The sequence below is a fragment of the Paroedura picta genome, chromosome 11, assembly GCF_049243985.1.
Source record: "Paroedura picta isolate Pp20150507F chromosome 11, Ppicta_v3.0, whole genome shotgun sequence".
Taxonomy (NCBI): domain Eukaryota; kingdom Metazoa; phylum Chordata; class Lepidosauria; order Squamata; family Gekkonidae; genus Paroedura; species Paroedura picta.
This window is the reverse complement of record NC_135379.1, coordinates 64349679-64371411: the sequence shown is the minus strand read 5'-3', so window position 1 is coordinate 64371411 and position 21733 is coordinate 64349679. Positions and strand designations below refer to the sequence as shown.

General features: G+C 46.6%; 1 protein-coding gene across 3 annotated transcripts in view; it reads left to right on the top strand.

Annotated features, from left to right (window-relative positions):
- Positions 1-21733, top strand: part of PLEKHG4B (pleckstrin homology and RhoGEF domain containing G4B) — a 111226-nt gene that overhangs the window by 25465 nt on the left and 64028 nt on the right. For all 3 annotated transcript variants that reach the window (XM_077304769.1, XM_077304768.1, XM_077304767.1), the window contains exon 2: positions 20830-21027. Coding sequence is in view for 2 of the 3 variants with exons in the window: in XM_077304768.1 (XP_077160883.1) it covers positions 20830-21027 (198 nt within the window). In the remaining variant the exon portion in view is untranslated. The remainder of the gene's footprint in view (positions 1-20829; positions 21028-21733) is intronic.

Sequence of the window (21733 nt, the reverse complement as noted above, 5' to 3'; positions counted from 1 at the left end):
TAGTCTATTACTCGTGGGAGACGCGGAATTTGTTCCCATCAGAGCATGGGCAGCGGCTTTTATGAAAGAATGTCTCTTGGCTTGCATTGAGGATTAGTTTGGAAAGATAGCCCTTTGTGAAGTGAAAGATGGTTACAGAACTGCCTTTGTAATCTTATGCATATTGTTAAAATAGTTTTGAGCTTTTCTCTTATTGGGACAGTTGAAACTTGGATTTTTTTTCCTTTGTGTGTGTTTTTTTTATTGTTATTTCCTTCAGTGTTTCTACATCACAAATGATGACAGCTTTTTGGATGCTTGGGCTGGAACAAAAGTGCATTAAAGAAATCTGGACAAAGAGATAAGAAAACTTTGCAGGCACACTTGCTGATAATGAATCTGTTGCTTTTGAATAGGCCCAGCTCTGAGCAGGAAAAGGGTTCTGCTTCTAGCAAGTAAACCCCACTGAGTGCGTATGAGAGCCTGTGGAAGGTACCAGGTTTGCGGGAGGGGGAAGTGGGCCACCCCAAACAATTGAGCACTCCAGGATTGCCTCAAAGTCCAGCTAATATTTAATGCTGTGGGTGGAAAGTCCTGTCAACTTAAGAGTCTTCAGGGCAAGAGATGTTCAGAGGTGGGTTGCCACGGCCAGCCCTAGGCTCCCTCTGCAGTCTTCCATCCAGGACTAAGCAAGGCTGACCCTGTTCAGCTTCCAAGATCTGGCAAGACTCCTCAGGCCAACGTGTCACGTCAGTGCGTCTGTTCCCTGCAGGTTGAGTTCTGTGTATTTCGTTGTCCAGGAGTTTGACTTGGGCCTGGCGGGTAGTGAGGTGGTTCCAGAAAGGAATGCGGCCATCTCCCTACACCAGGGGTAGTCAAACTGCAGCCCTCCAGATGTCCATGGACTACAATTCCCAGGAGCCCCTGCCAGCGAATGATGGCAGGGGCTCCTGGGAATTGTAGTCCATGGACATCTGGAGGGCCTCAGTTTGACTACCCCTGCCCTACACTGTGGTTGGCTGGGGGACAGCTGAGCTCCCTGTGGAGTAGCATCTTCTTCCTCAGGGCTTCCAAAGCACTGTTGTTGGCTGTTGTCAGGCAAGCCAGCCAGTGATGGTGGGGATGTGGACATGGAGGACACCTCCTGACATCCTTTCTGGGGTGAACCGTACACTGAGCATGAGTCAGCAGTGGGATTCAATGACTAAAGATACAATTGGGATTTGGGCTGTATCAAGAGAAGGATAGTGTCCAGATCACGGGAGGTGATGGTACCACTTTACTCTGCTCTGGCTAGGCCTCCCTTGAAGTACTGTGTTCAGTTTGGGGCACCACAATTGAAGAGGGATGTAGACAAAGGGAGGGGCTTGGAGACCAACACGTATGAGGAAAGGTTGAGGGAGCTTGGTCTGTTTAGCGTGGAGAGAAGATGACTAAGAGCTGATGTGATAGCCATCTTCAAGTACTCAAAGGGCTGTCACATAGGATGGAGCACAGTTGTTTTATGTTGCCCCCAAAGGGTAGGACCAGAGTCAATGTGTTTAAATTAATTCAAAAAATATTTTTGGCTAAACATCCAGATGAAGTTCCTGACATTAGAGTGGTTCCTCAGTGGAACAGGCTTCCTCGGGAGGTGGTGGGTTCTCCTTCTTTGGATGTTTTTAAGCAGAGGCTAGATAACCACCTCATAAACATGCTGATTCTGTGAACTTAGGCAGATTATAAATGGGTGGGCAGGGATTGCATCCGTGATTGGCTCTTGTGGCCCTTTCTTGCACGCCCAGGGAAATAGAATCATAGAACCATAGAATAATAGAGTTGGAAGGGAGCTCATGTGTCATCTAGTCCAACCTCCTGCACTAAGCAGGACACTCACAACCCTATCGCTCATCTACTGTAACCTGCCACCCCTTTGCCTTCACAGAATCAGCCTCTCCATCAGATGGCTATCTAGCCTCTGTAAACACTCTCCCTACAATTATTGTAGAAATGCCTGGCTAAATATGTATAAGGGATAGGATCGATTTATTGAATACATTAAGTATTTTGGAACTTTTAATCAATCTTATATAGTGTTTTACTGTTTTGTATTTTGTACTGGTCATTGACCAAAATAAATGTATCTACACGTATGACTACGTAAAGGTTTTCTTTCCCATAATTGAAAATTCCAAAAGCACATGGTCACTGCTACCAAGTGTGCCCACTCCTTCCACCTCATCCACCAGTTCTTCCCTATTGATGAAAATCAAGTCTAAAATAGCAGAGCCCCTGGTGCCCCTCTCTACTTTCTGGGTAATGAAGCTCTCGGCAAGACAAGTTAAGAATTTAATGGAGTTTGCATTTTTAGCAGAGTTGGTCTTCCAACAGATATCTGGGTAATTGAACTCATCCATGACCACTATTTCCCCCTTTTTTGAGAATTGTGTAATTTGGTCTAGCTGTATCTCATTCAAATCTTCTGACTGGCTTGGTGGTCTATAGCAGACCCCCACAATAATACCACTCTCATTTCCTACTCCTTTTATATTTACCCAAATATACTCAACTGAACTTTCATGCTCAGGTACCGGTATTTGTTCACGATTTTTAACATATATTGCTACACCTCCCCCTTCTTTTCTTGTCTGTCCCTTCTGAATAGACTGTAGCCCTCAATTTTAGTATTCCAATTGTGAGCATTATCCCACCAAGTTTCTGTTATTCCTATTAGGTCATAGCCCCCTTCCTCTATTATGGCTACTACTACTATGGCTACTGACGGAGCTTAAACAGTTCCGCAGGGCCTGCAAAAGGGAGCTCCTCCGCCAGGCATTTGGTTGAGACCAGGCACAACCAACAGCGACTGAAAGGCCCCCGCTCCCCCCCCCCCGCTCCTCCCCCTCCCCCCCCTCCCCCCCTTCCTCCCAGAACTCCACCAGAGCACTCTGGACCTGTTGTGGTATTGCACCGTTCCATCGTTATATTATTTTATTATATTGTTATACTGTTACATTCTGTTATATGGTTACAACCACTGTTATTAATTACTGTATGTTTTAACAAAGACTGTTTCATGTATCGTTGACTAGTTTTAATGTAAACCGCCCTGAGCCTTCGGGGAGGGCGGTATATAAATCTAAATAAATAAATAAATAAATAAATAAATAAATAAATAAATAAATAGTTCCTCCTGCTTGTTTCCCATACTCTGTGCATTAGTGTAGAGACATTGTAGTCCATCCTTTGTGTCTCATGGTTTTGGTTTTTGAACTTTCTTGTAAGCTAGTCGTTCCCTGCTTATGTAACATTCCCTGTAGATTTGAGATCTTCTCATGTTCGGATCTTGCCATCACACCAAGTTCTGAATTTACGTCTCGCTCCCCCTTTGTGTCTAGTTTAAAGCCCTCTTCACCAGGTGTGCAAGGGCTCTCCCAAAACTACTTTTTCCGTCCCTTGTGAGGTGCGCACCGTCTCCTGATAGTAGCCCCTCATACTGACATCGTTGACCATGATCCAGAAATCCAAACCTTTCCCCACGACACCACTGACGTAGCCAGTCATCTACTTGCATGATTTTCCTCTCTCTTCCTGTGCCTCGGCCACTTACAGGAAGGAGTAATGAAAACACAACCTGTGCTCCCAGGTCCTTCACCTTTTCCCCCAGATCCACAAAGCCTTTCTTAATATGTTCCATGTTCTGCTGGGCAGTATCATTTGTTCCTACATGGATGAGAAGGAAGGGGTAATGATCTGTGGGCTTGATGAGCCTGTCCAGCCGTTCTGTCCCATCCTTGATGCGTGCACCAGGTAGGCAGCAGACCTCTCAAGACAACAAGTCTGATTGTCACTTTGGGATTGGGAGGTGCATTTCCTCCAAGCCAGACTGGCCAGGAATTCTGTGGGTTTTTTTTGGGGGGGGGATGACATCATCTGGGCATGGAATTGAGGTCACTGTGGGTGGGCAGGTAGTTGTGAATTTCCCACATTGTGCAGGGAGTTGGACTACATGACACCGGAGGTCCCTTCCAACTAGAGTTGGGCATTACTTCCAACTCTATGAACCTGTTAGGGATAGTTACACTACTCTAGGATTCAGTAGAAATTATGACAATGTCTGCTGTATCAGAGTGGTTCAGTGTCACTTCTGGGTTCACCCTGGAAATTACCCCATGCCATTAAGAAGATAGTGCCCCCTCCCAGTACCACCTAGGGTTGCCAACTCAGGACTGGGAAATACCTGGATGCTTTGAGGATAGAGTGGAGAGTGGGCAGAATTTGGGGCAGGGAGGGACCTCAGGGGAGTATAATGCTATGGAAGCCACTCTTCAAAGCTGCCATTTTCTCCAGGGGAACTGATCCCTGTCAGCTGGAGAAGAGCTATAATGCCAGGGAATCCCGACCTGGAGGTTGGGAACCCTATAGTGATCCTCTAGGACTTCGTATCTAGCTGAATATGACCTATATAATTTCGTATCTAGCTGAATATGACCTATATAATTTCAGGCAATGGTTCAGCATCCCCTTGGAAAAGAATGACAAGTGGAGGACCCCAAGGGTCTGTCTTGGGGCTGGTGTTGTTCAACATATTTATAAATGATTTGGATGAGGGATTAGAGGAGATACTTATTAAATCTGCAGATGATACTAAACTGGGAGAGGTAGCAAAAACAACTGAAGACAGCAACAGAATACAGGATGATCTTGATAGGCTCGAGAAGTGGGCTAAACTGAATAAAATGAAGTTCAATAGAGATAAATGTAAAGTTCTGCATTTAGGTAGGAAAAACCAAATGCACCAATATAGGATGGGGGTGACTTCTCTTGGCAGTAGCATGTGCAAAAAGGATCTAGGAGTCTTAGTAGACCAGAATGAGGTAATCTGTGTTGGGTCCCCATTGAAGTCAAGGGTTGGGTATAAATGAATGAAATATATTTGATTGATTAGCAGACTGCGAATGCCAAATAATCAAATGTATGTGCATATTCTTAATTTGTCCATAGGTAGGCAATTCAGTTAGATTTGAGTCCAGCAGTTCTTTAGAGGGCAAGAGGGGCTTCAGGGAAGAAGGCTTCATGAGTCAAAACTCCTCTCATATCCTGTTTCTTGCCCAGACCAGCTGGATGCCTCAGGCTGGGCTTGCCATTTGGAGGACTCAGCAGAGGAGATACAGGAGGCGGATTAAGCCAGGTGTGCAGGCTCTGCCCCCTCCCAGGTACACAAACCATGAGAGAATTCAGTCTCACTTAGGAGGGAGAGCAGTGGAAGCAACTGCTTCACCTACTTGTGGCTGAGTCCATTAAAACAGGAGGGGGGAAGCCAACAACCCCCTTTTGAGGACGGGACCTCAGTGGGGCACAATGCCATAGAGTCTCCCTGTTTTCTCCAGGGGACCTGCTCTGAGGGATCCCCATCTCCTATCTGGAGGTTGGCATCCCTAGGATCAAGTGAAGAGTGCAAGCGAAGCTGGCTGGGAAAGAGAATTAGACAGCTTCACGAGTATCCTGTCCAGCCTCACCTGGCTCAGTTATAGGTGGTCGTCCCTCAGCTGCCTGGCAGATGGATGCTGTTGGATGCTGGCTTGCAGGGCTTTCCCTGATCTCCAGTTGAAAAGACCAGGTGGGAGGTGATATGGAAGACCCTAGAGAGCCCCTGCCAGCATGAGCAGGCAATACTGACCAGGGGTCGGACTCGGCATCAGTCGGATCCATGTGTTCCTTCCAAGAAAGGGGGCGGGAAATCTTTTTAGGTCATGGATGGATTAAAAAACGAACCCCCTGTGGCTGTGCTTCCTGACCACGCACTTGAGGGACCACACGGCACGGGAAGCCCCCTTGAGGGTACTGTGGCAGGGGGATTTTCAGAACGGCTGGGGAGAGCCCTCCCACCCTGTGAAAGTCAAAAGGTTTTTTAATTTTAAAAAACCCACATTTTTACCCTTCTTTGGGCAGGTTGACCCACCAAAGTAGCCAATGATAGGCCTGGAGGGGGGGCTGGGAATGGGGGGTGGTGGCCATTTAAATGTTTGCTGACTAACATCACTTCCTGGTACCTCAATACCTGAGAAATATTTCTGCGGTACCTCCATGGTCACAAGGTTGATGAAGGCTGCTGTATGGTATCTGTGGGCAGATAGCCTAGTTTATTTGTGGTCTGTTTTTTTGATATTTTATGAGATTGATTTGTATGCACCAAATGCACTGGCAAGTAATTAAACCCCTTGAACGTCTCACGAATTCGGCCAACTTGGTGCGTGCGTGTGTGTATGCAAATAATGTTGTAATATTGTGTTTTCCTGAGAGGCACTTGTTTGTTGGTTTGTTCAGTGTCTTATTTATGTACTGCTTATCCTTTGGCAGAAACAAAAGCTGGTTGTAAATACTTAAGTAAAATAAATGAATTTGGGAGGCTGGTTGGCAGCGACTCTCTGGGGTCGAGGCAGAGAGAAGTCCTGTCCAGTCCTTGCTACCCAAGAGCCTTTCGCTGAGAAATGCGGGGTGGGGGTGGAACCGGAGGCCTCCTGCCTGTCAAACGTTCTTGTTTTATCTTCCTGTGTGGCAAAATAATTACTTGGAAGAGTGTGCCCTGAACTGACGGGGGGGGGGGGAGTGGCAGATGGGCCGGTCCCACAATAGGAGAGCGCCATTACAGGGGGAGAGGTCCTCCTCAGCCCTGTGTCCTCGTGCTGTTGGAGCAGAGTCAGCTGACGTGTTGGCTCAGTAGAGTGCAAAGCTGAGAAGTGAGTTGTGCCGGGCAGGGTGCCCCTGTGGCTCCCTTTGGCCCTTCTTGCCAATAGGAAGCCTCTAAGGATGAATAGTGACCATGATTCACAGCTGCTGGAGAATAAGTCAAGAGTAGCTGTATTGATTCTTCCACATTTAAAAATGTCAAACGAGAAAGTGCCCCTTCTGCTCACACAAGACAACAGATGTAACGTTTTTTGCAACTTAGTTTATGATTTCCAGAAAAACTCCCCCTCAAAAGTATCCAAGAATTGCTTTGGTCTTGAGTAAGACTACTTCCTTTATTATCTGCAAAGTCTTTATAGTCTGGATGGGTATAAACAAACAGGAGCTCTTGGCATTAGCAAGCCCATCTTGTTCTCTAGAGATAAAGCCCACATCCTCCTTGGAAATCCCCATGTGTGTTAAGGCATTCCCCCCCCCCTTCCAATAGAGAGAGGAGTTTAATTTTATATAAATACTCATCTGGCTCACCAGAGAAGGATAACTGGTTGTTGCCAGCCTCCAGGTGGTGCCTGGAGAAATCCAGGGATTCTAGCTGATCTCCAGGTGATGTGGAGCCCAGCCACTTTCACCTGGTGAAAGTGGCTAGGCTCCATGTTATTCTACCCACTTAATTCTCTCCCCTCCCCATACCCCAGACTCCCTCCCCCCCACAAATCTCCAGAAATTTGCCAACTTGAAGCTGGCAACCTGAGAACCAGTGACAACAGCATCGATTGCTTCTAATATTTTTGTTATGCTGGTCACCCCCACAGCAACTCAGTACAGAATCTCTCAATCTGTGGCGAGACTTCATTGTTCACTATTCTTGAAGGTCGGTAAACCAACCAATAAAACCCAATAGTGGTAAAGAAGAATAAACTGCATTGAGTCCAGCAGGGCTTGGCCCACTTGAGGGCTATGTGGACTGGCCGAAGAATATACTACAGGGGGAAATACTGGCTGAAGTCCATTATTTATAGCTCATCTTTATCACTGAGGCTCAAGGCAGATTTTACACAAAAGTAAGTCAATACAATCCACAGAGTGGGCCATCCAATAGACAGTGCAGTCGGAACGTGTCCAGAGGAGGGCAACAAAGATGGTGAGGGGTTTGGAGACCAAGACATATGAAGAAAGGTTGGGGAGCTTGGTCTGTTTAGCCTAGAGAGGAGACGACTGAGAGGGGATCTGATAACCATCTTCAAGTATTTAAAAGGGTGCCATATGGAGGATGGAGCAGAGTTGTTCTCTCTTGCCCCAGAGAGATGGGCCAGAATCAATGGGATGAAATTAATGCAAAAGAAATTCTGTCTAAACATCCGAAAGAAGTTCCTGACAGTCAGAGCGGTTCCTCAGGGGAACAGGCTTCCTCAGGAGGTGGTGGGTTCTCCATCTTGGGAAGTTTTTAAGCAGAGGCTGGAGAGCCATCTTACGGAGAGGCTGATTCTGTGAAGGTTCAAGGGGGTGGCAGGTGACAGTGGATGAGCGAGAGGGTTGTGAGTGTCCTGCATAGTGCAGGGGGTTGGATTAGATGACCCAGGAGGTCTCTTCCATCTCTATTATTCTAGGATTCTAGGATTTGACTTGTAGAAATCTGGATGCAATCAGAGGTGATGCAGGGCATAAGTATTAACATGGCATTATAGATAAGTGCAAAAATTACATAGTAGGAGCAACAACAGATGATATAATTATCCCCAGTGGCTTAGGTTCCAGTCCCTATTTACACCAAGCTGCTTTCTGAACGGTATTTTTACTGTGCAACTCTGTCTCCTGTGCAAAACTGTCTCTTGAATAATTCAGTTTTGCATAGATTCAGGTGGGTCACTATGTTGGTGTGAAGCAACAGAATGAAGCTTCAGTCCGGAGGCACCTTTAAGACCAACGGAGTAATTCTGGGTAAAAGCTTTTGTGTTCATGCACCATCTGCCTCAAGAAGTGTGCACACCCATGAAAGCTTATACCCAGAGTTAAACTTTGGGAATCTTAAAGGTGCCCCTGGACTCAAAACTTTATTCAGTTTTATATAATCTGCAGAAGGTCTGGGAGGGCCTCCCTGACCTCCTCAGGAAGCTGGATGGAGCATGCATATTATTCCCATTCTACAGATGTTCAGCTGGGTGCCCCTCAGTAGCCGGGTGCAGTTTGAGGTCCAAAGCCCTTCCTGGCCTTGGCCCCTCTTGTTTGCAGGACTGCCTCACTCCCTATGCTGTACTACAACTTCACTCAAGTCTGCAGATGACAACGGCCAAAATCAGCAACTGCTGAGACACGTTGTTTGTCTGTTATGATTCCTGCCTTATAGAATGGCTTGCCAAAGAAGATCAGGAAAGTTCGCTTGCTCCTGGCTTTCCAGAAACTATGTGAACCTGAACTATTCAAGGGGGCTTTTCCATGCAGGTCTTGGGGTAGCTCTGAACTTGTGGCCTGCAATGCATAGCTTGTTCTAAGTAGGATCCCATTTATGTAATTTCTGTACTGCTGAATGTGTCTTGTGAATATTTATCCTTCAGTTCTTTCTGGTGTTTTCAGATTTCTAATATCCCCGGGCATCATTTGCTGCATGTCCCATTTTGTTCATTGCACTGACTGACTGTGCGGAATCCGCCTTGAGTCCTGTGAGAAAGGCGAACTATAAGAGCATAAATTAATTTAAAATAGAAATAAAATAAAAACCCACAAGGTGGGAGCTATAACAGGGAATGCCCATGTACGAGCACAATAAAATCAGAGTCCAGCAGCACCTTTAAGACCAACAAAGATTTATTCAAGGCATGAGCTTTCGGGTGCAAGCACTCTTCCTCAGACTAAGAACTGACCATCATAACAGTAGTTACATAACAGTAGTACATAACATGTACGAGCAATTATTGATTTTCCTGATTTAGGGAATCTCTCAAAGGAAGTTGGAGCAATTAACACATTGAATTCATTGCCAAAAGAAAGTAGTGATGGATATAAGCATAGACAACTTTATTTATTATATATAAACATAATAAATAAATATAAATAAAGAGGGGACTGGATAAACATGGAGCAGATGTCCATCCGTGGCTTTTAGCCCCAAGGTATAGATGAAACACTCTGCTTGGGGCAGTGATGCTCTTGGTGCTTGGGGAGCCGCAGTGGGTGGGCTTCTGGAGTTCTGGCCTTAGTGTTGGGTTGGATGGGCCACTGGCTTGATCCAACATGGCTCCTCTTAGGCTCTAAAGGAAAGAAGAGTGATAAAAATAAGGTGAAGAAACGAGGAGGTTGGATCCAGCTCAGCAGAGGGATGCCAGCTAAGCACAGAGGTGTTTTTACAGAAGCCTTTTCATTTCAGGTTTTGGTTTTGTGGAATCTGCCTGGGCCATAAGGGAGACCTTGACACACCATCCGCAGACAAGCAAACAAGCCAGACAGAGCCTGTGCTAAATGCAGGGATTTCTTTGGACATGTCATCCTGTTCTGGAATAATTGATGGGAGTGGTGCCAAAAGACAAGTCACCAAAGCTGGTCTCTGGTATTGAAGGAAACACCTGGGCATGCTGGACTTTGCTCTGGCCAGCAACATGAACAACACAGGCTTAGACGTAACATTCAGGGAGGAGGGGGAAGTGTGGAAAGCACTATATTTATCTCACCCTCGTTACCAGGGACTTCCTGAGCCTTTGCAATCAGAACCTAAATGCTGGCAGAGAAGTTGAGCGGACAAAAGCCACGTAGACCGTTTACGCACTGGGAGCTTCACTGCCCCAGCTTCCATGCAAGAATACAAATCGGGGGCCGGATGAGGTGCACCAGGCCAAATGCTCCCCCGTGTGGGTGCAGGAAGAGGTGGGGCAACCTGCCACGACTAAAACTCCAGCCTGCAGCCCGGCATGAGACCTCCAGTGCGTAAACGGTCATAGGGGCTAAAATATTCAGGGCTCCGCAGAAAAGAGGGTGTGGGGGACAATGTCTCTCTGAATTATAGCAAGCTGGCTCAGACCCCTCCCTCCATCCCACCCTGGTTGGCAGCAGCCTAGGAGGCAATTACATACACCACTCCACTCCCTCTGCACATCTGGAGCCCTGAACAGCTGCTTGAGGGCTGAACCAGCCCTGCCATTGTAGTCCCACCCTGTCCACAAGCCCTTAACACAGGGGTCCCCAAACCCTTCCAGCCTGCAGGGACAATCTACATTTCTTTCTAAACTTTCTTGCAGTGTCCTAGACAGGCTAAAACAAGTAGCTGTTGATGTGTCCCCCCCCCCCCAAGGGTGGTGAGAAAACAGCTGGTAAAGAAGGTGTGTCCTCTTCTTAGAAAGGATATCTTGGTACCTGCACAGCAGTGGCATAACTGTACCAAGAGGTGCTTTACGGAATTAGAAACTACCCTTATCTGCAGCCCAAGTACACAGAGGGATTCAGCCAAATCCTTATTTATGAATCTGACTCATCAGGTGCTTCGTAGTTTACCTGCCTTATCTGTGACTGGATCAAAATCAGAGTGAAAAGCAACCTTTTCACCCCTTAGTTTTGAGAAGGGTCTGGAAAGCCAAGCTCCCAGCAGGACCTTTTTGGTGTGGGAGAGCTGAAAGCCATTAGCAAGTCTGGACTAGGCTGCATAACTGCAGAGGACATGTGCCAGCAGGAGAGGCCTTTCCTGTGGGGAGAGCCCGGTCTCAGTAAAGAATTCCTGTGCTCTTTTTGTGTTTGTGGATCTGAATTGTTCTCTGAATGACTGCTGTGCGTTGCATGGACCAATCTGAATCAGTCCCCAAAAGAAGGTTGCAGACGTTTTAAGTAAAGAAGAAAAATCACCCGCTTTTTCTGTAGCTTTCTTCTTGAGTGAAGGTGAATGAATTTAACCTTATATTTGGGGTGTGTGTGTGTGTGTTAAAAGTGTTGTTTGAATTATGTATTTTTAAATTGTTTGTTACCTTCCTAGCCCTTCAAAAATTGAGTCCAGTAGCATCTTTAAGACCAACAAAGATTTATTCAAGGCATGTAAAGGAAAAGGTAAAGGTATCCCCTGTGCAAGCACCGAGTCATGTCTGACCCTTGGGGTGACGCCCTCTAGCGTTTTCATGGCAGACTCAATACGGGGTGGTTTGCCAGTGCCTTCCCCAGTCATTACCGTTTACCCCCCAGCAGCAAGCTGGGTCCTCATTTTACCAACCTCGGAAGGATGGAAGGCTGAGTCAACCTTGAGCCGGCTGCTGGGATTGAACTCCCAGCCTCATGGGCAGAGCTTTCAGACTGCATGTCTGCTGCCTTACCACCCTGCGCCACAAGAGGCTCTATTCAAGGCATGAGGCAAAGGCAAGTGTGGCAAATCAGTAAACGGTGTCATAATATCCAAATTAAGCCCTATGATAATTCTTTGCCAAAACAGCTAATCACTCTTTTTTAGTTCAGTTGTAGTTCACAAAAACATTGGAGAAAGAAAACTGTCCATGTCCATGTTGCTGGCCATTGTGAGAGCAGAAAGGCAGGGGGGTCTATTGTTATGTGATCCACCTTGAGTCCCAGGAGGAAGGTGGACTATAAATCTAATTAACAACAACACCATATATTTGGTAAGGGTGGTAAGAACCTGGGAGGACTTATCCTGAATCAGACCCTTGGTCCATTAAGGTCAGTCTTGCCTGCTCTGACTGGCAGCTACTCTCCAGGGTCTCAGGCAGGGGTCTTTCCCATCTCCTCCTGCTTGGTCTTTTTGACTGAAGAGGCTGGGTTTTGAACTTGGGACCTTAGACATACAAAGCAGATGCTCTACCACTGAGCCACGGCCCCTTCCCACCCCTGCTTATTGTCAGCAGAACTGGGTGCTCTGAGGAGATTCCCGGACTCCACTGAACTGCGGCCCTCTAGATGTCCATGGACTACAATTCCCAGAAGCCCCTGCCAGCGAATGCTGGCAGGGGCTTCTGGGAATTGTAGTCCATGGACATCTGGAGGGCCGCAGTTTGACTACCCCTGCAGTAGGCACTCCTAAAGCTTACCCTTAAAACAACACCCACAGTTTCCATAAGCACAAAATGTTGCTGTTTTGAGGGTTAGGAAAAATCCATCTTCCATGCAAGGGACATTTTTGTATCCCCTACAAATAAATAAGAAACAGTTTTGCACATTGTACTAGGAAATGGTCGTTTGGGGAGGCCCGTGTGTGCATGCACCTGGCTTTTGTGGATCGTGGGTGTTTTGTTTCTCAGCTAGATCCAGGTGGGCCGGCGTGCTGGTCTGCAGCAGCAGAACGAAGTTGAGTCCAGTGGCACCTTGAAGACCCCGCAACGTTTTATTCAAGCTTGTATCTTGAATACAATTTTGTTGGTCATAAAAGCACCACGGGACTCTGCCCAAGTTTAATTTTATAAAACATCATTTGCAAGCAAATAAATTTACATTCATGTCACCCCAAAAATGTTTAACTTGTGCCAAGATATTGTAAAATGAAGGTGGCTTTCTCCAGTGAAATGCATCAGGGATCAAGCACTGAGGCAGAAGATACCTTAGAGAAATCTAGGGGATTTCCAGCATCCCCAACCTGGCACGCTTTGACACACACTCCCAAAGCCTTTTATCTGCAGACTGCCGGAGGATGCCGTCTTTAAAGTGTTTCTTTTTAAAGATGTTACAGTAGAAGGTACAGCATCTAAGCCCACCATGCAAGGCTTTTGATTGATCCTATATAATTACCTAACTGACATAATTCACCACTGTGGGCAGTGACAATTAGCTTAAATTTCCCTGGGAAATGATTAGACAAATTCATAGGTGATAGCTGCAAACACTGTGTGAAGCTTCCATGTTCAAATGCAGTGTATCTGCAGAACAGATACTGGGGTCCAGGGAGAGTTGGGTTCCTGCCCTGCTTGTGAGCCTTCCCCTAAAATGTATAGTTGTCTGCTGCTGAAAACTGAATGCCGGGATTCATGGGTTTTGGTTTGAGTGTTTGAAGAGGAAAGAGAGAATTTCCTAAGAGACTGTCCAAACCACGTTGGGAGTTCATGCTCCGTGTGGATCAGGCAGCTCACTTTATGGCATTCTCTTTTCAATGCAGAAATGGTGGGTCTTTTATCTGACCCCCCCTCCCCTCCCCTCCCCTCGGGTTTTGGTGGTTCTGTGAAGCAGGTGCACTTCACACTTGCCCCGCTGCCTAGCATGGGCGGATGCCGGCAAGGGCTGAGCTAATCAGAAATAAATCATTGGGATGCTGGCCAGGAATGAGCTCTCTGCTTCTGGAATGCTTCGGTACCATGAAGGTTCTGGTGCAGAAACCACGAGGAGGGGGAGAAAGGAGCAAAGGGGCAGAAACCTGGACTTCCTTTATGTTTGATGCAGGGAAATCGAACCTGGCCCCAAGCCCAACTTCAATACAATTGTTTTTGCCTGTGTTGTGTATGTGTGTTATCTTCCCAGAAAGCTGGGAAGCTTCTGTTAGTTGACACCATCCGTCCTGGGAGAACAGGGAAGGATTAATCTAGCACTTCAGCTGGATCATTTGATCTCTCAGCCTGGCCGTCCTCAAAGGGGGGTGGTTGTAAGAAAGTGGAGGGCAGGGAGAATGATGATCGAAGTACCATAGTACAGGAATAGCAGACACCTCAGAAGATAAGAGGTGAGAAAGTGGGCAAATGAGAACAAGATGCAGTTCAATAAAGAGAAGTGCAGAGTTCTACATCTGGGTCACACAAATGAGAATCATGTTTCCTGGATAGGAGATACATTTCTGGGTAGAAGTATGTGTGAACGTGGGGTATTTGTGGACTGTAAGATAGATATGAGCAGACAGTGTGATGTGGCCTTGGGCTGCATCAACAGAGACATCACATCAAAATCGCAAGATGTCCCACTGTCTTGGTCAGACCACATCTGGAGTCCTGGGTGCCGTTCTGGAGGCCTCACTTCAAAAAGGTTGTGGACAAAATTGAGAGGGTGCTGAGGAGAGCGATGAGGAGGATCCGGGGCCTGGGGACCAAACCCTAGGAGGAAAGGCTGAGGGACTTGGGAACATTCAGCCTGGAGAAGAGGCGGCTGAGAGGGGACAGGATGGCTCTCTTTAAGTATTGGAAAGGTTGTCCCTTGGAGGAGGGCAGGGAGCGTTTCCTATTGTCAGCAGCAGTAACGGGTTTAAACTACATGTAGAACAATATCGTTCAACTAGATATCAGGAAAATATTTTTCACAGTTAGGAGTGGTTCAGCAGTGGGATGGGCTGCCTCAGGAGGTGGAGACCTCCTCCTTACTGGTGGTCTTCATGCAGCGGCTGGACAGACGCTTATCATGGATGCTTGAGGCTGACCCTGCATTTATTTATTAGTTTGATTTTTTACCACCGCTCTTGGGGTAAACAGCTTGGGACAGTTCACAACAATTCAAGATAAGGTAAAGGTAAAGGTATCCCCTGTGCAAGCACCGAGTCATGTCTGACCCTTGGGGTGACGCCCTCTAGCGTTTTCATGGCAGACTCAATACGGGGTGGTTTGCCAGTGCCTTCCCCAGTCATTACCGTTTACCCCCCAGCAAGCTGGGTACTCATTTTACCGACCTCGGAAGGATGGAAGGCTGGGTCAACCTTGAGCCGGCTGCTGGGATTGAACTCCCAGCCTCATGGGCAAAGTTTTCAGACGGCTGCCTTAACACTCTGCGCCACAAGAGGCTCTAATTCAAGATAACAGTCAGCATAAATAACTAATACCATTTGAACAGACACTTAAAAGCATTTAAAACCATTAAAAGAACCTTATTTGCTAGAGCTGCAAGAACTTGGCTGTTAGAATAGCTCTGATCCTGTCCCAATTCCAGGGGGGGGGGAAATTCTGTGGGGAGGCCCCTTTTGGTGTCCTGTTACTCATTGGCCCTGTCAAACACCTGGTGGAAGAGCTGCCTTTTGCAGGTCGTTTGGAACTGTACAAATTCTTGCGGGGCCCACAGATCTCCCAGGAGATCATTCTACCAGGTAGGGGCCAGGACCGAGAAGATGGCCTGTAGGGACTAGGATTGCCCACTCTGGCACGCTTCGGCGAGCACTGAAGCTCAAGGCGGCCAGCACTGCAGCACAGAGGGGAGGGCAGGGGGGGTGCTGGTATGCCAGCCGGCTCTGTGCCTGCATGTGTGCGCCTGCTGGTGCATCACCGCCTGCGCCGCGCCGCCCCTCCCCTCCCCTCTGTGCTGTGGCACTGGCCACCTCAGGCTTTGGTGCTCGCTGAAGCGCGCTGCAGCACACAACCCTGGTATGGAGCTTTCCAACTACGATTCTCTGAATAGGGTTGCCAGTTCTGGGTTAGGAAATACCTGGAAATGTAGGGGGTGGAGGCTGGGAAAGGAGGGATTTGGGGAGGGAAAGGACTTTTGATTGCTCCTTACAAAGTAGACATTTTCTCCAGGGGAAGTGATCTCTGTAACAGCAGGGATCTCCAGCCACCAACTGGGCGTTCACAAACAAAGGCACTTCAGTCCAACAGTTACACTGATAAGAAGAAACCTGGAACACAAAGCTACACCCTTTGAATTTCCTCATGTCTTTTAATGTTGGTAAACAAAGACTGGCCAGAGCGTTCCCCAGTTCTATAAATGCATTCAGAAAAATTTCTTCAATGACAAATATTCCGTTTATTATAATAGCTTTCAAAAGGAGCTGCAGTCCTAATACAAATTATTCTGTTCTTGACATAAATGACAAAAGTTTCAGGAAGTGTTGAACAAAATGTAGAGGACTGTGAATAGTAGCAAAAGTCGACTTTTCCTAAAGCTCTCTAAAGCTCACGGGAATCATAGAATAATAGAGTTGGAAGGGGCCATACAGGCCATCTAGTCCAACCCCCTGCTCAACGCAGGATCAGCCCAGAGCATCCTAAAGCATCCAAGAAAAGTGTGTATCCAACCTTTGCTTGAAGACTGCCAATGAGGGGGAGCTCGCCACCTCCTTAGGCAGCCTATTCCACTGCTGAACTACTCTGACTGTGAATTTTTTTTTCCTGATATCTAGCCTATATCGTTGTACTTGTAGTTTAAACCCATTACTGCGTGTCCTCTCCTCTGCAGCCAACAGGAACAGCATCCTTCCCTCCTCCAAGTGACAACCTTTCAAATATTTAAAGAGGGCTATCATGTCCCCTCTCAACCTCCTTTTCTCCAGGCTGAACATTCCCAAGTCCCTCAACCTATCTTCATAGGGCTTGGTCCCTTGGCCCCAGATCATCTTCGTCGCTCTCCTCTGTACCCTTTCAATTTTATCTACATCCTTCTTGAAGTGTGGCCTCCAGAACTGCACACAGTACTCCAGGTGTGGTCTGATCAGTGCCGTATACAATGGGACTATGACGTGATTTTGATGTGATGCCCCTGTTGATACAGCCCAAAATGGCATTCGCCTTTTTTACCGCTGCATCACACTGCCTGCTCATGTTTAGTTTACAATCCACAAGTACCCCAAGGTCTCGTTCACACACAGGGCCATTCTGCACCAGGATCTATGTGGCAAATTGGTTGCGGGACGAAGAAACGCCATTTTAAATAGTGGAATTCGTCGTTATGCATACCTGGCTTTGTAGTGGAATCCAGTTGTGTTTCTATCGTTTCCCACAGGTTTCCGGTCTCTGCAAAAATCGCTAGCCAGGAAGCGATATTGCCGAGCTCGTCCCGCCCCTGGCCTTCAAGCAGCCAATGGGCGGCCGTTATCATGATCCCAAAAAGCCCCTTTCCCTTTAAGGAATTTAAAAAAAAAAAAAACACACGTTGCAACGAATCTGCATTGATTCGTTGCAATGGAGAGACCCATCTAGGTAGCAGGTGTGTTTGAGCTGCCGTTTCATCGTTGCCACGCTCCCCCGGAGTGAAACCTCATGGGCGCGATTTTCGGCCGAAAATACAGTAAAAAATAAAGGGAAAATAAACCAGCAAATGGGGTTGTGCTGTTTCGTGCTTAGTGACTTAAAACAGCTCTGCAGCCAGGGAAGCCTCGCTGGGTAAATGAAGGCTTGCCGGTGCGTTGATCTCCGCTCGCTCGGAGGAAAAAAAAAAATGGCGATCACTTCGCTGGAAGATCAGAGGAGAGAGCCAGGGGGAGGGACTTTGCAGAAACCGCAACAATGGTAACGCACAGAACTTTCCCGCTAGTGTTGCAGATTGGTTGCAGGAGTGTAGCGCTTTCCGGAGGGTGAATCCACTTTTTGGGATTTCCCGGAAAGCGCTACAACGAAGCGCTTTTTGCGGATCGGTTTCAGGAGTGTTGCAGATTGTCAACGATATTGTGCATAACGGCAAAACTGTAGCAATTTCAATTTGTAACCATTGTGCTATTTTGGACGAGTGCAGAAAGCCCCTCAGTGTTGCCTAGAAGCGTATCCCCCATCCAGTAGGCATGCTTTTCATTTTTCTGACCCAGATGCAGAACTTTACACTTATCTTTATTAAATTGCATCTTGTTCTCATTTGCCCATTTTTCCATTGTGTTCAGATCTCGTTGAACTCTGCCTCTATCTTCCGGAGTATTTGCCAGTCCTCCCAATTTGGTGTCATCTGCAAACTTGATGAGTAGTCCCTCCACCCCTCATCTAGATCATTAATAAATATGTTAAAAGTACCGGGCCGAGCACCGAGCCCTGAGGTACCCCGCTACTCACCTCTCTCCAGTCTGATGAAACACCATTGACAACAACTCTTTGAGTGCGGTTCTCTAACCAATTCCCTATCCACCTAACTATCTGAAAATCCGGATTGCACTCCTTCAACTTATCCATCAGAACATCATGGGGAACCTTATCAAAAGCTTTACTAAAATCCAAGTTTTTAAAATCAGTGTAACTTGCTGGAGATTTGCCAATCTTACACAATTTGCCAACCTTACACAGGAAGAAAGTCTTCAGGTGTTTGACACAGGTGTGTGCCGGATGTAGTTCTTGTTGCGCTGTTTGCAGACAAATGAGTATGAGGTCATTATTTGCATAAGTTATGTTTGCAAGTTTGATGTGCAGGTCCAGCTTGTCTGAGGTGCATTCAAATTGCTTATGTGACAGCCATTAAGTAAAAACCTCTGGCTGAGGATGGAACATGTAGCTTAATCTCATTACTTCTTAGAAATTAAGCATGGTTGGCTCCAAGGAAATCCAGGGCTGGCAAGCAGAGGCAGGCAATGACCAACCAGCCTTGGAAACCCTCTGATGCAGCCATTTCCTTCAGGGGAACTGATCCGTGTCATCTAGCAGGTTGTAGTTGCTCCAGATCTTCAGTCCCTGATAAATCCTGATGTGAAGAGTCCTGCCTTGTGTTTTCTCCTTGTCCTCATTAAGCTACAAACATTCCTGGATTTAAACTGTCCCATAAATCTAGTCGGGATATAATCCAGTTTTTCAGGTTTTGCAGGCTTTCTGATCTGGCAGTCTGTGCAAAATATTTTGGTTTACGATTCTGGTGAAGACCCCATTTTTCATTATAACAGCCCTCCCTAAGAGGAAGCTCACAATTGGCCCCCTTAGAGATTAGGAAGTGAAAGAGCTGAAGTGAGAAATGGATGAAGGAAGGAACAGCTGCAATTTGTGCCAAGGCCCAGGCCCAGTCACTTCAAGGTGTTTGGCCTGGAAGAGGGGCAGTTATCCTAATGGCACAGCACCCTTTGTGGGGCAGAATTGGGTGAGAAATGGAAACTGTCCAAAGGCCATCTGTAGAGCTTCATGTAGAGCTTCCTTCCTTCCTTCCTGTCTGCTCCACTGATTTACGGTCCTTTTCCACACTGTCTTGACAGTTCAGCTGTTGCAGGCAAGTCTGTCATGTTCAAGTCTCATCTCTGCACCCAAAGTTACTTTAAAACAAAGAGCTGTTGTTTATTTTCCCCCATATCTTGAAATGCTAGAAAATATTCCAATGACTGGGGGAGGCACTGGCAAACCACCCCGTATTGAGTCTGCCATGAAAATGCTGGTGGGCGTCACCCCAAGGGTCAGACATGACCCGGTGCTTGTGTAACCCTTTCTAATGGGGAGGGTTCAAATTAATAAATGACAGCACTTTTATGGCTTGACAAAATGAGAAATTGTTTCAAAAGAAAAGAAACCATTTCAGACCTTGAATAATTTTAACTATAACAATATTTATCATCAACCACAGAACTTCAAAACTAGATATAACAAAATCACAATGGCTATGAGCATAGCAACATTAATGGGAACAAAATCTTCAGTGCCCTTCAAAAAGGGCACTCAGAACAGAACCAATCCTAAACCAATCCTAACACACATTGGAAAAAGAAAGTCCAAACTTTAAATTATAGAAGCACATGGCTGCTGCTTCTTATCTTCAGGAGCTGGCTTGCTGCTGCTGCTGCTGCTGCTGCTGAGGAACTCACTCCCTGGCTTGGGCCTGCAAAAGAATTAGCAGTTCCCTCAGTCAAGCTCTGGGCCTTCTCTCTGCTGCTGCAGGGCCAGACTAACTCAGAGGGGAAAAGCCTTACTTTCAAACAGTACACATGCACAGGGGATACCTTGACCTTTACCTTTATTCCAAGGCAAAGATTTCTTCTACTTAGTATAGTTTCAGAGGGCAGCCATATTAGTCTGCAGTAGAACAGGTGGCTTTGAGCCCAGTAGCACCTTTGAGGCCAACAAAATTTTCAGCATGTGAGCTTTGGTGAGTCAAAGCTTCCTTCATCAGACAGAGTGATCAGAGTGGAGAACTCAGAGTCCTTACAGCCCAGTCAGAAGGTGGAAGGGGTGTTGCAAGAAAGGATCTCAGTATAGATGCACAGAAATGGTACTCAGAATGACTAAAATCAAGGGTTTCTTTTCCCATCCCCCCCAAGACACTCTGCCTTAAACCTCCAGGATTTCTGTGGAATCCCAGTAGAGTTCCATTAATTTTCCTCTAGTACAGCATTAAGGTTTCTTCTTCCAGGGAAACCTTTCCCTTTGACCACAGATGTGAAGCCCTTTGTGTTCTGAAAGATGTTGCACCCTCGCGTGGAGTCACTCTCCCCTGCAATCTGGTGTAGTAACCAGGCTGTGTTTCATGGATATTTGTCCAGTGGGGCTGTTTCCTTGTTCTGGAGAATCTCAGGGTACTCAAGAACACAGTTTGAAAATGAATGCATTAAAGATTTAACATGAGTGGTGGTTTGTGTGTTTGTTTACCCTGAACAATTTCTTCCCCCCTAGGTTAATGCTTTGTGGGTTTTTATTTCAGGATTCGGAATCCCTTGATACTTATATCCAGAAGACTCTTTCGTCTCTCTACCCACCTTTTGAAGCCACGGCTGCTACTGTTCTCTGGCAGCTTTTCAGCATTGTTGAAAAGTTCTACCGGGGAGATGGTCTCAGATGTCTAATTGATTTCCTTGTCCCTGCCAAGAGAGTCTTGCAGTGCATCCAGCGGGAAACCTGTGTGAGTACATTTCTACCTTCTCGGCTAGAACAGAGGCTGCCTTTGTTCATGGTTTAAGATTTTTTAAAAAGGGATGTGGAGTTTAATCTTTTTGCTGCTAAGCTTTCTGAATCTAGCTAATGGAAGCATTAGATAACCATGGGAAAGTGCGTTCTAGTAAGAAAGAGAAGCATCAGCGAGAAAGGAAGAATATACAACTTCCTTTACGTTCTGCTGGGAATATGATCTGGGCCGTCTTGACCCCAACGGGGGACACAACCCCAAGCAGCGGAAATTGGTCATGATACATTTGGGAAATGGTGTGTGTGGGGGGATACTTTGTTTCCCCCCACTCTTAAAAAAATCTTGCCAGGCAGAGAAGTGATTGAGAGCCCAAAAGAGTAGTTTGTAATGCTGAGAAAAAAAATGTATTTTGTGTAAGCATTAGAATTATATTTGGACTAGGGGCAAAGCCCGTTGTATCCAAGAATACAACGGGCGCTAGAGCTTGGCAGTGGGAAGAGGAAGGGGAGGAGTTGTCCAGTATGTAAGGGCATGAGGCTGAACGTGTGTGTTGTGTGGGAGGTTGTGGTGGCATGGTGGCAAATGAGGGCATGGGTGTGGAGATATGGGTGCAAAGAACCTGTGGTTTGGAATCTTCATTGAGTGTGGGAGAGGACTGACCTTTGGGAATTGTGGCACAGTGGTTACAGATGAGCTTTCCAGA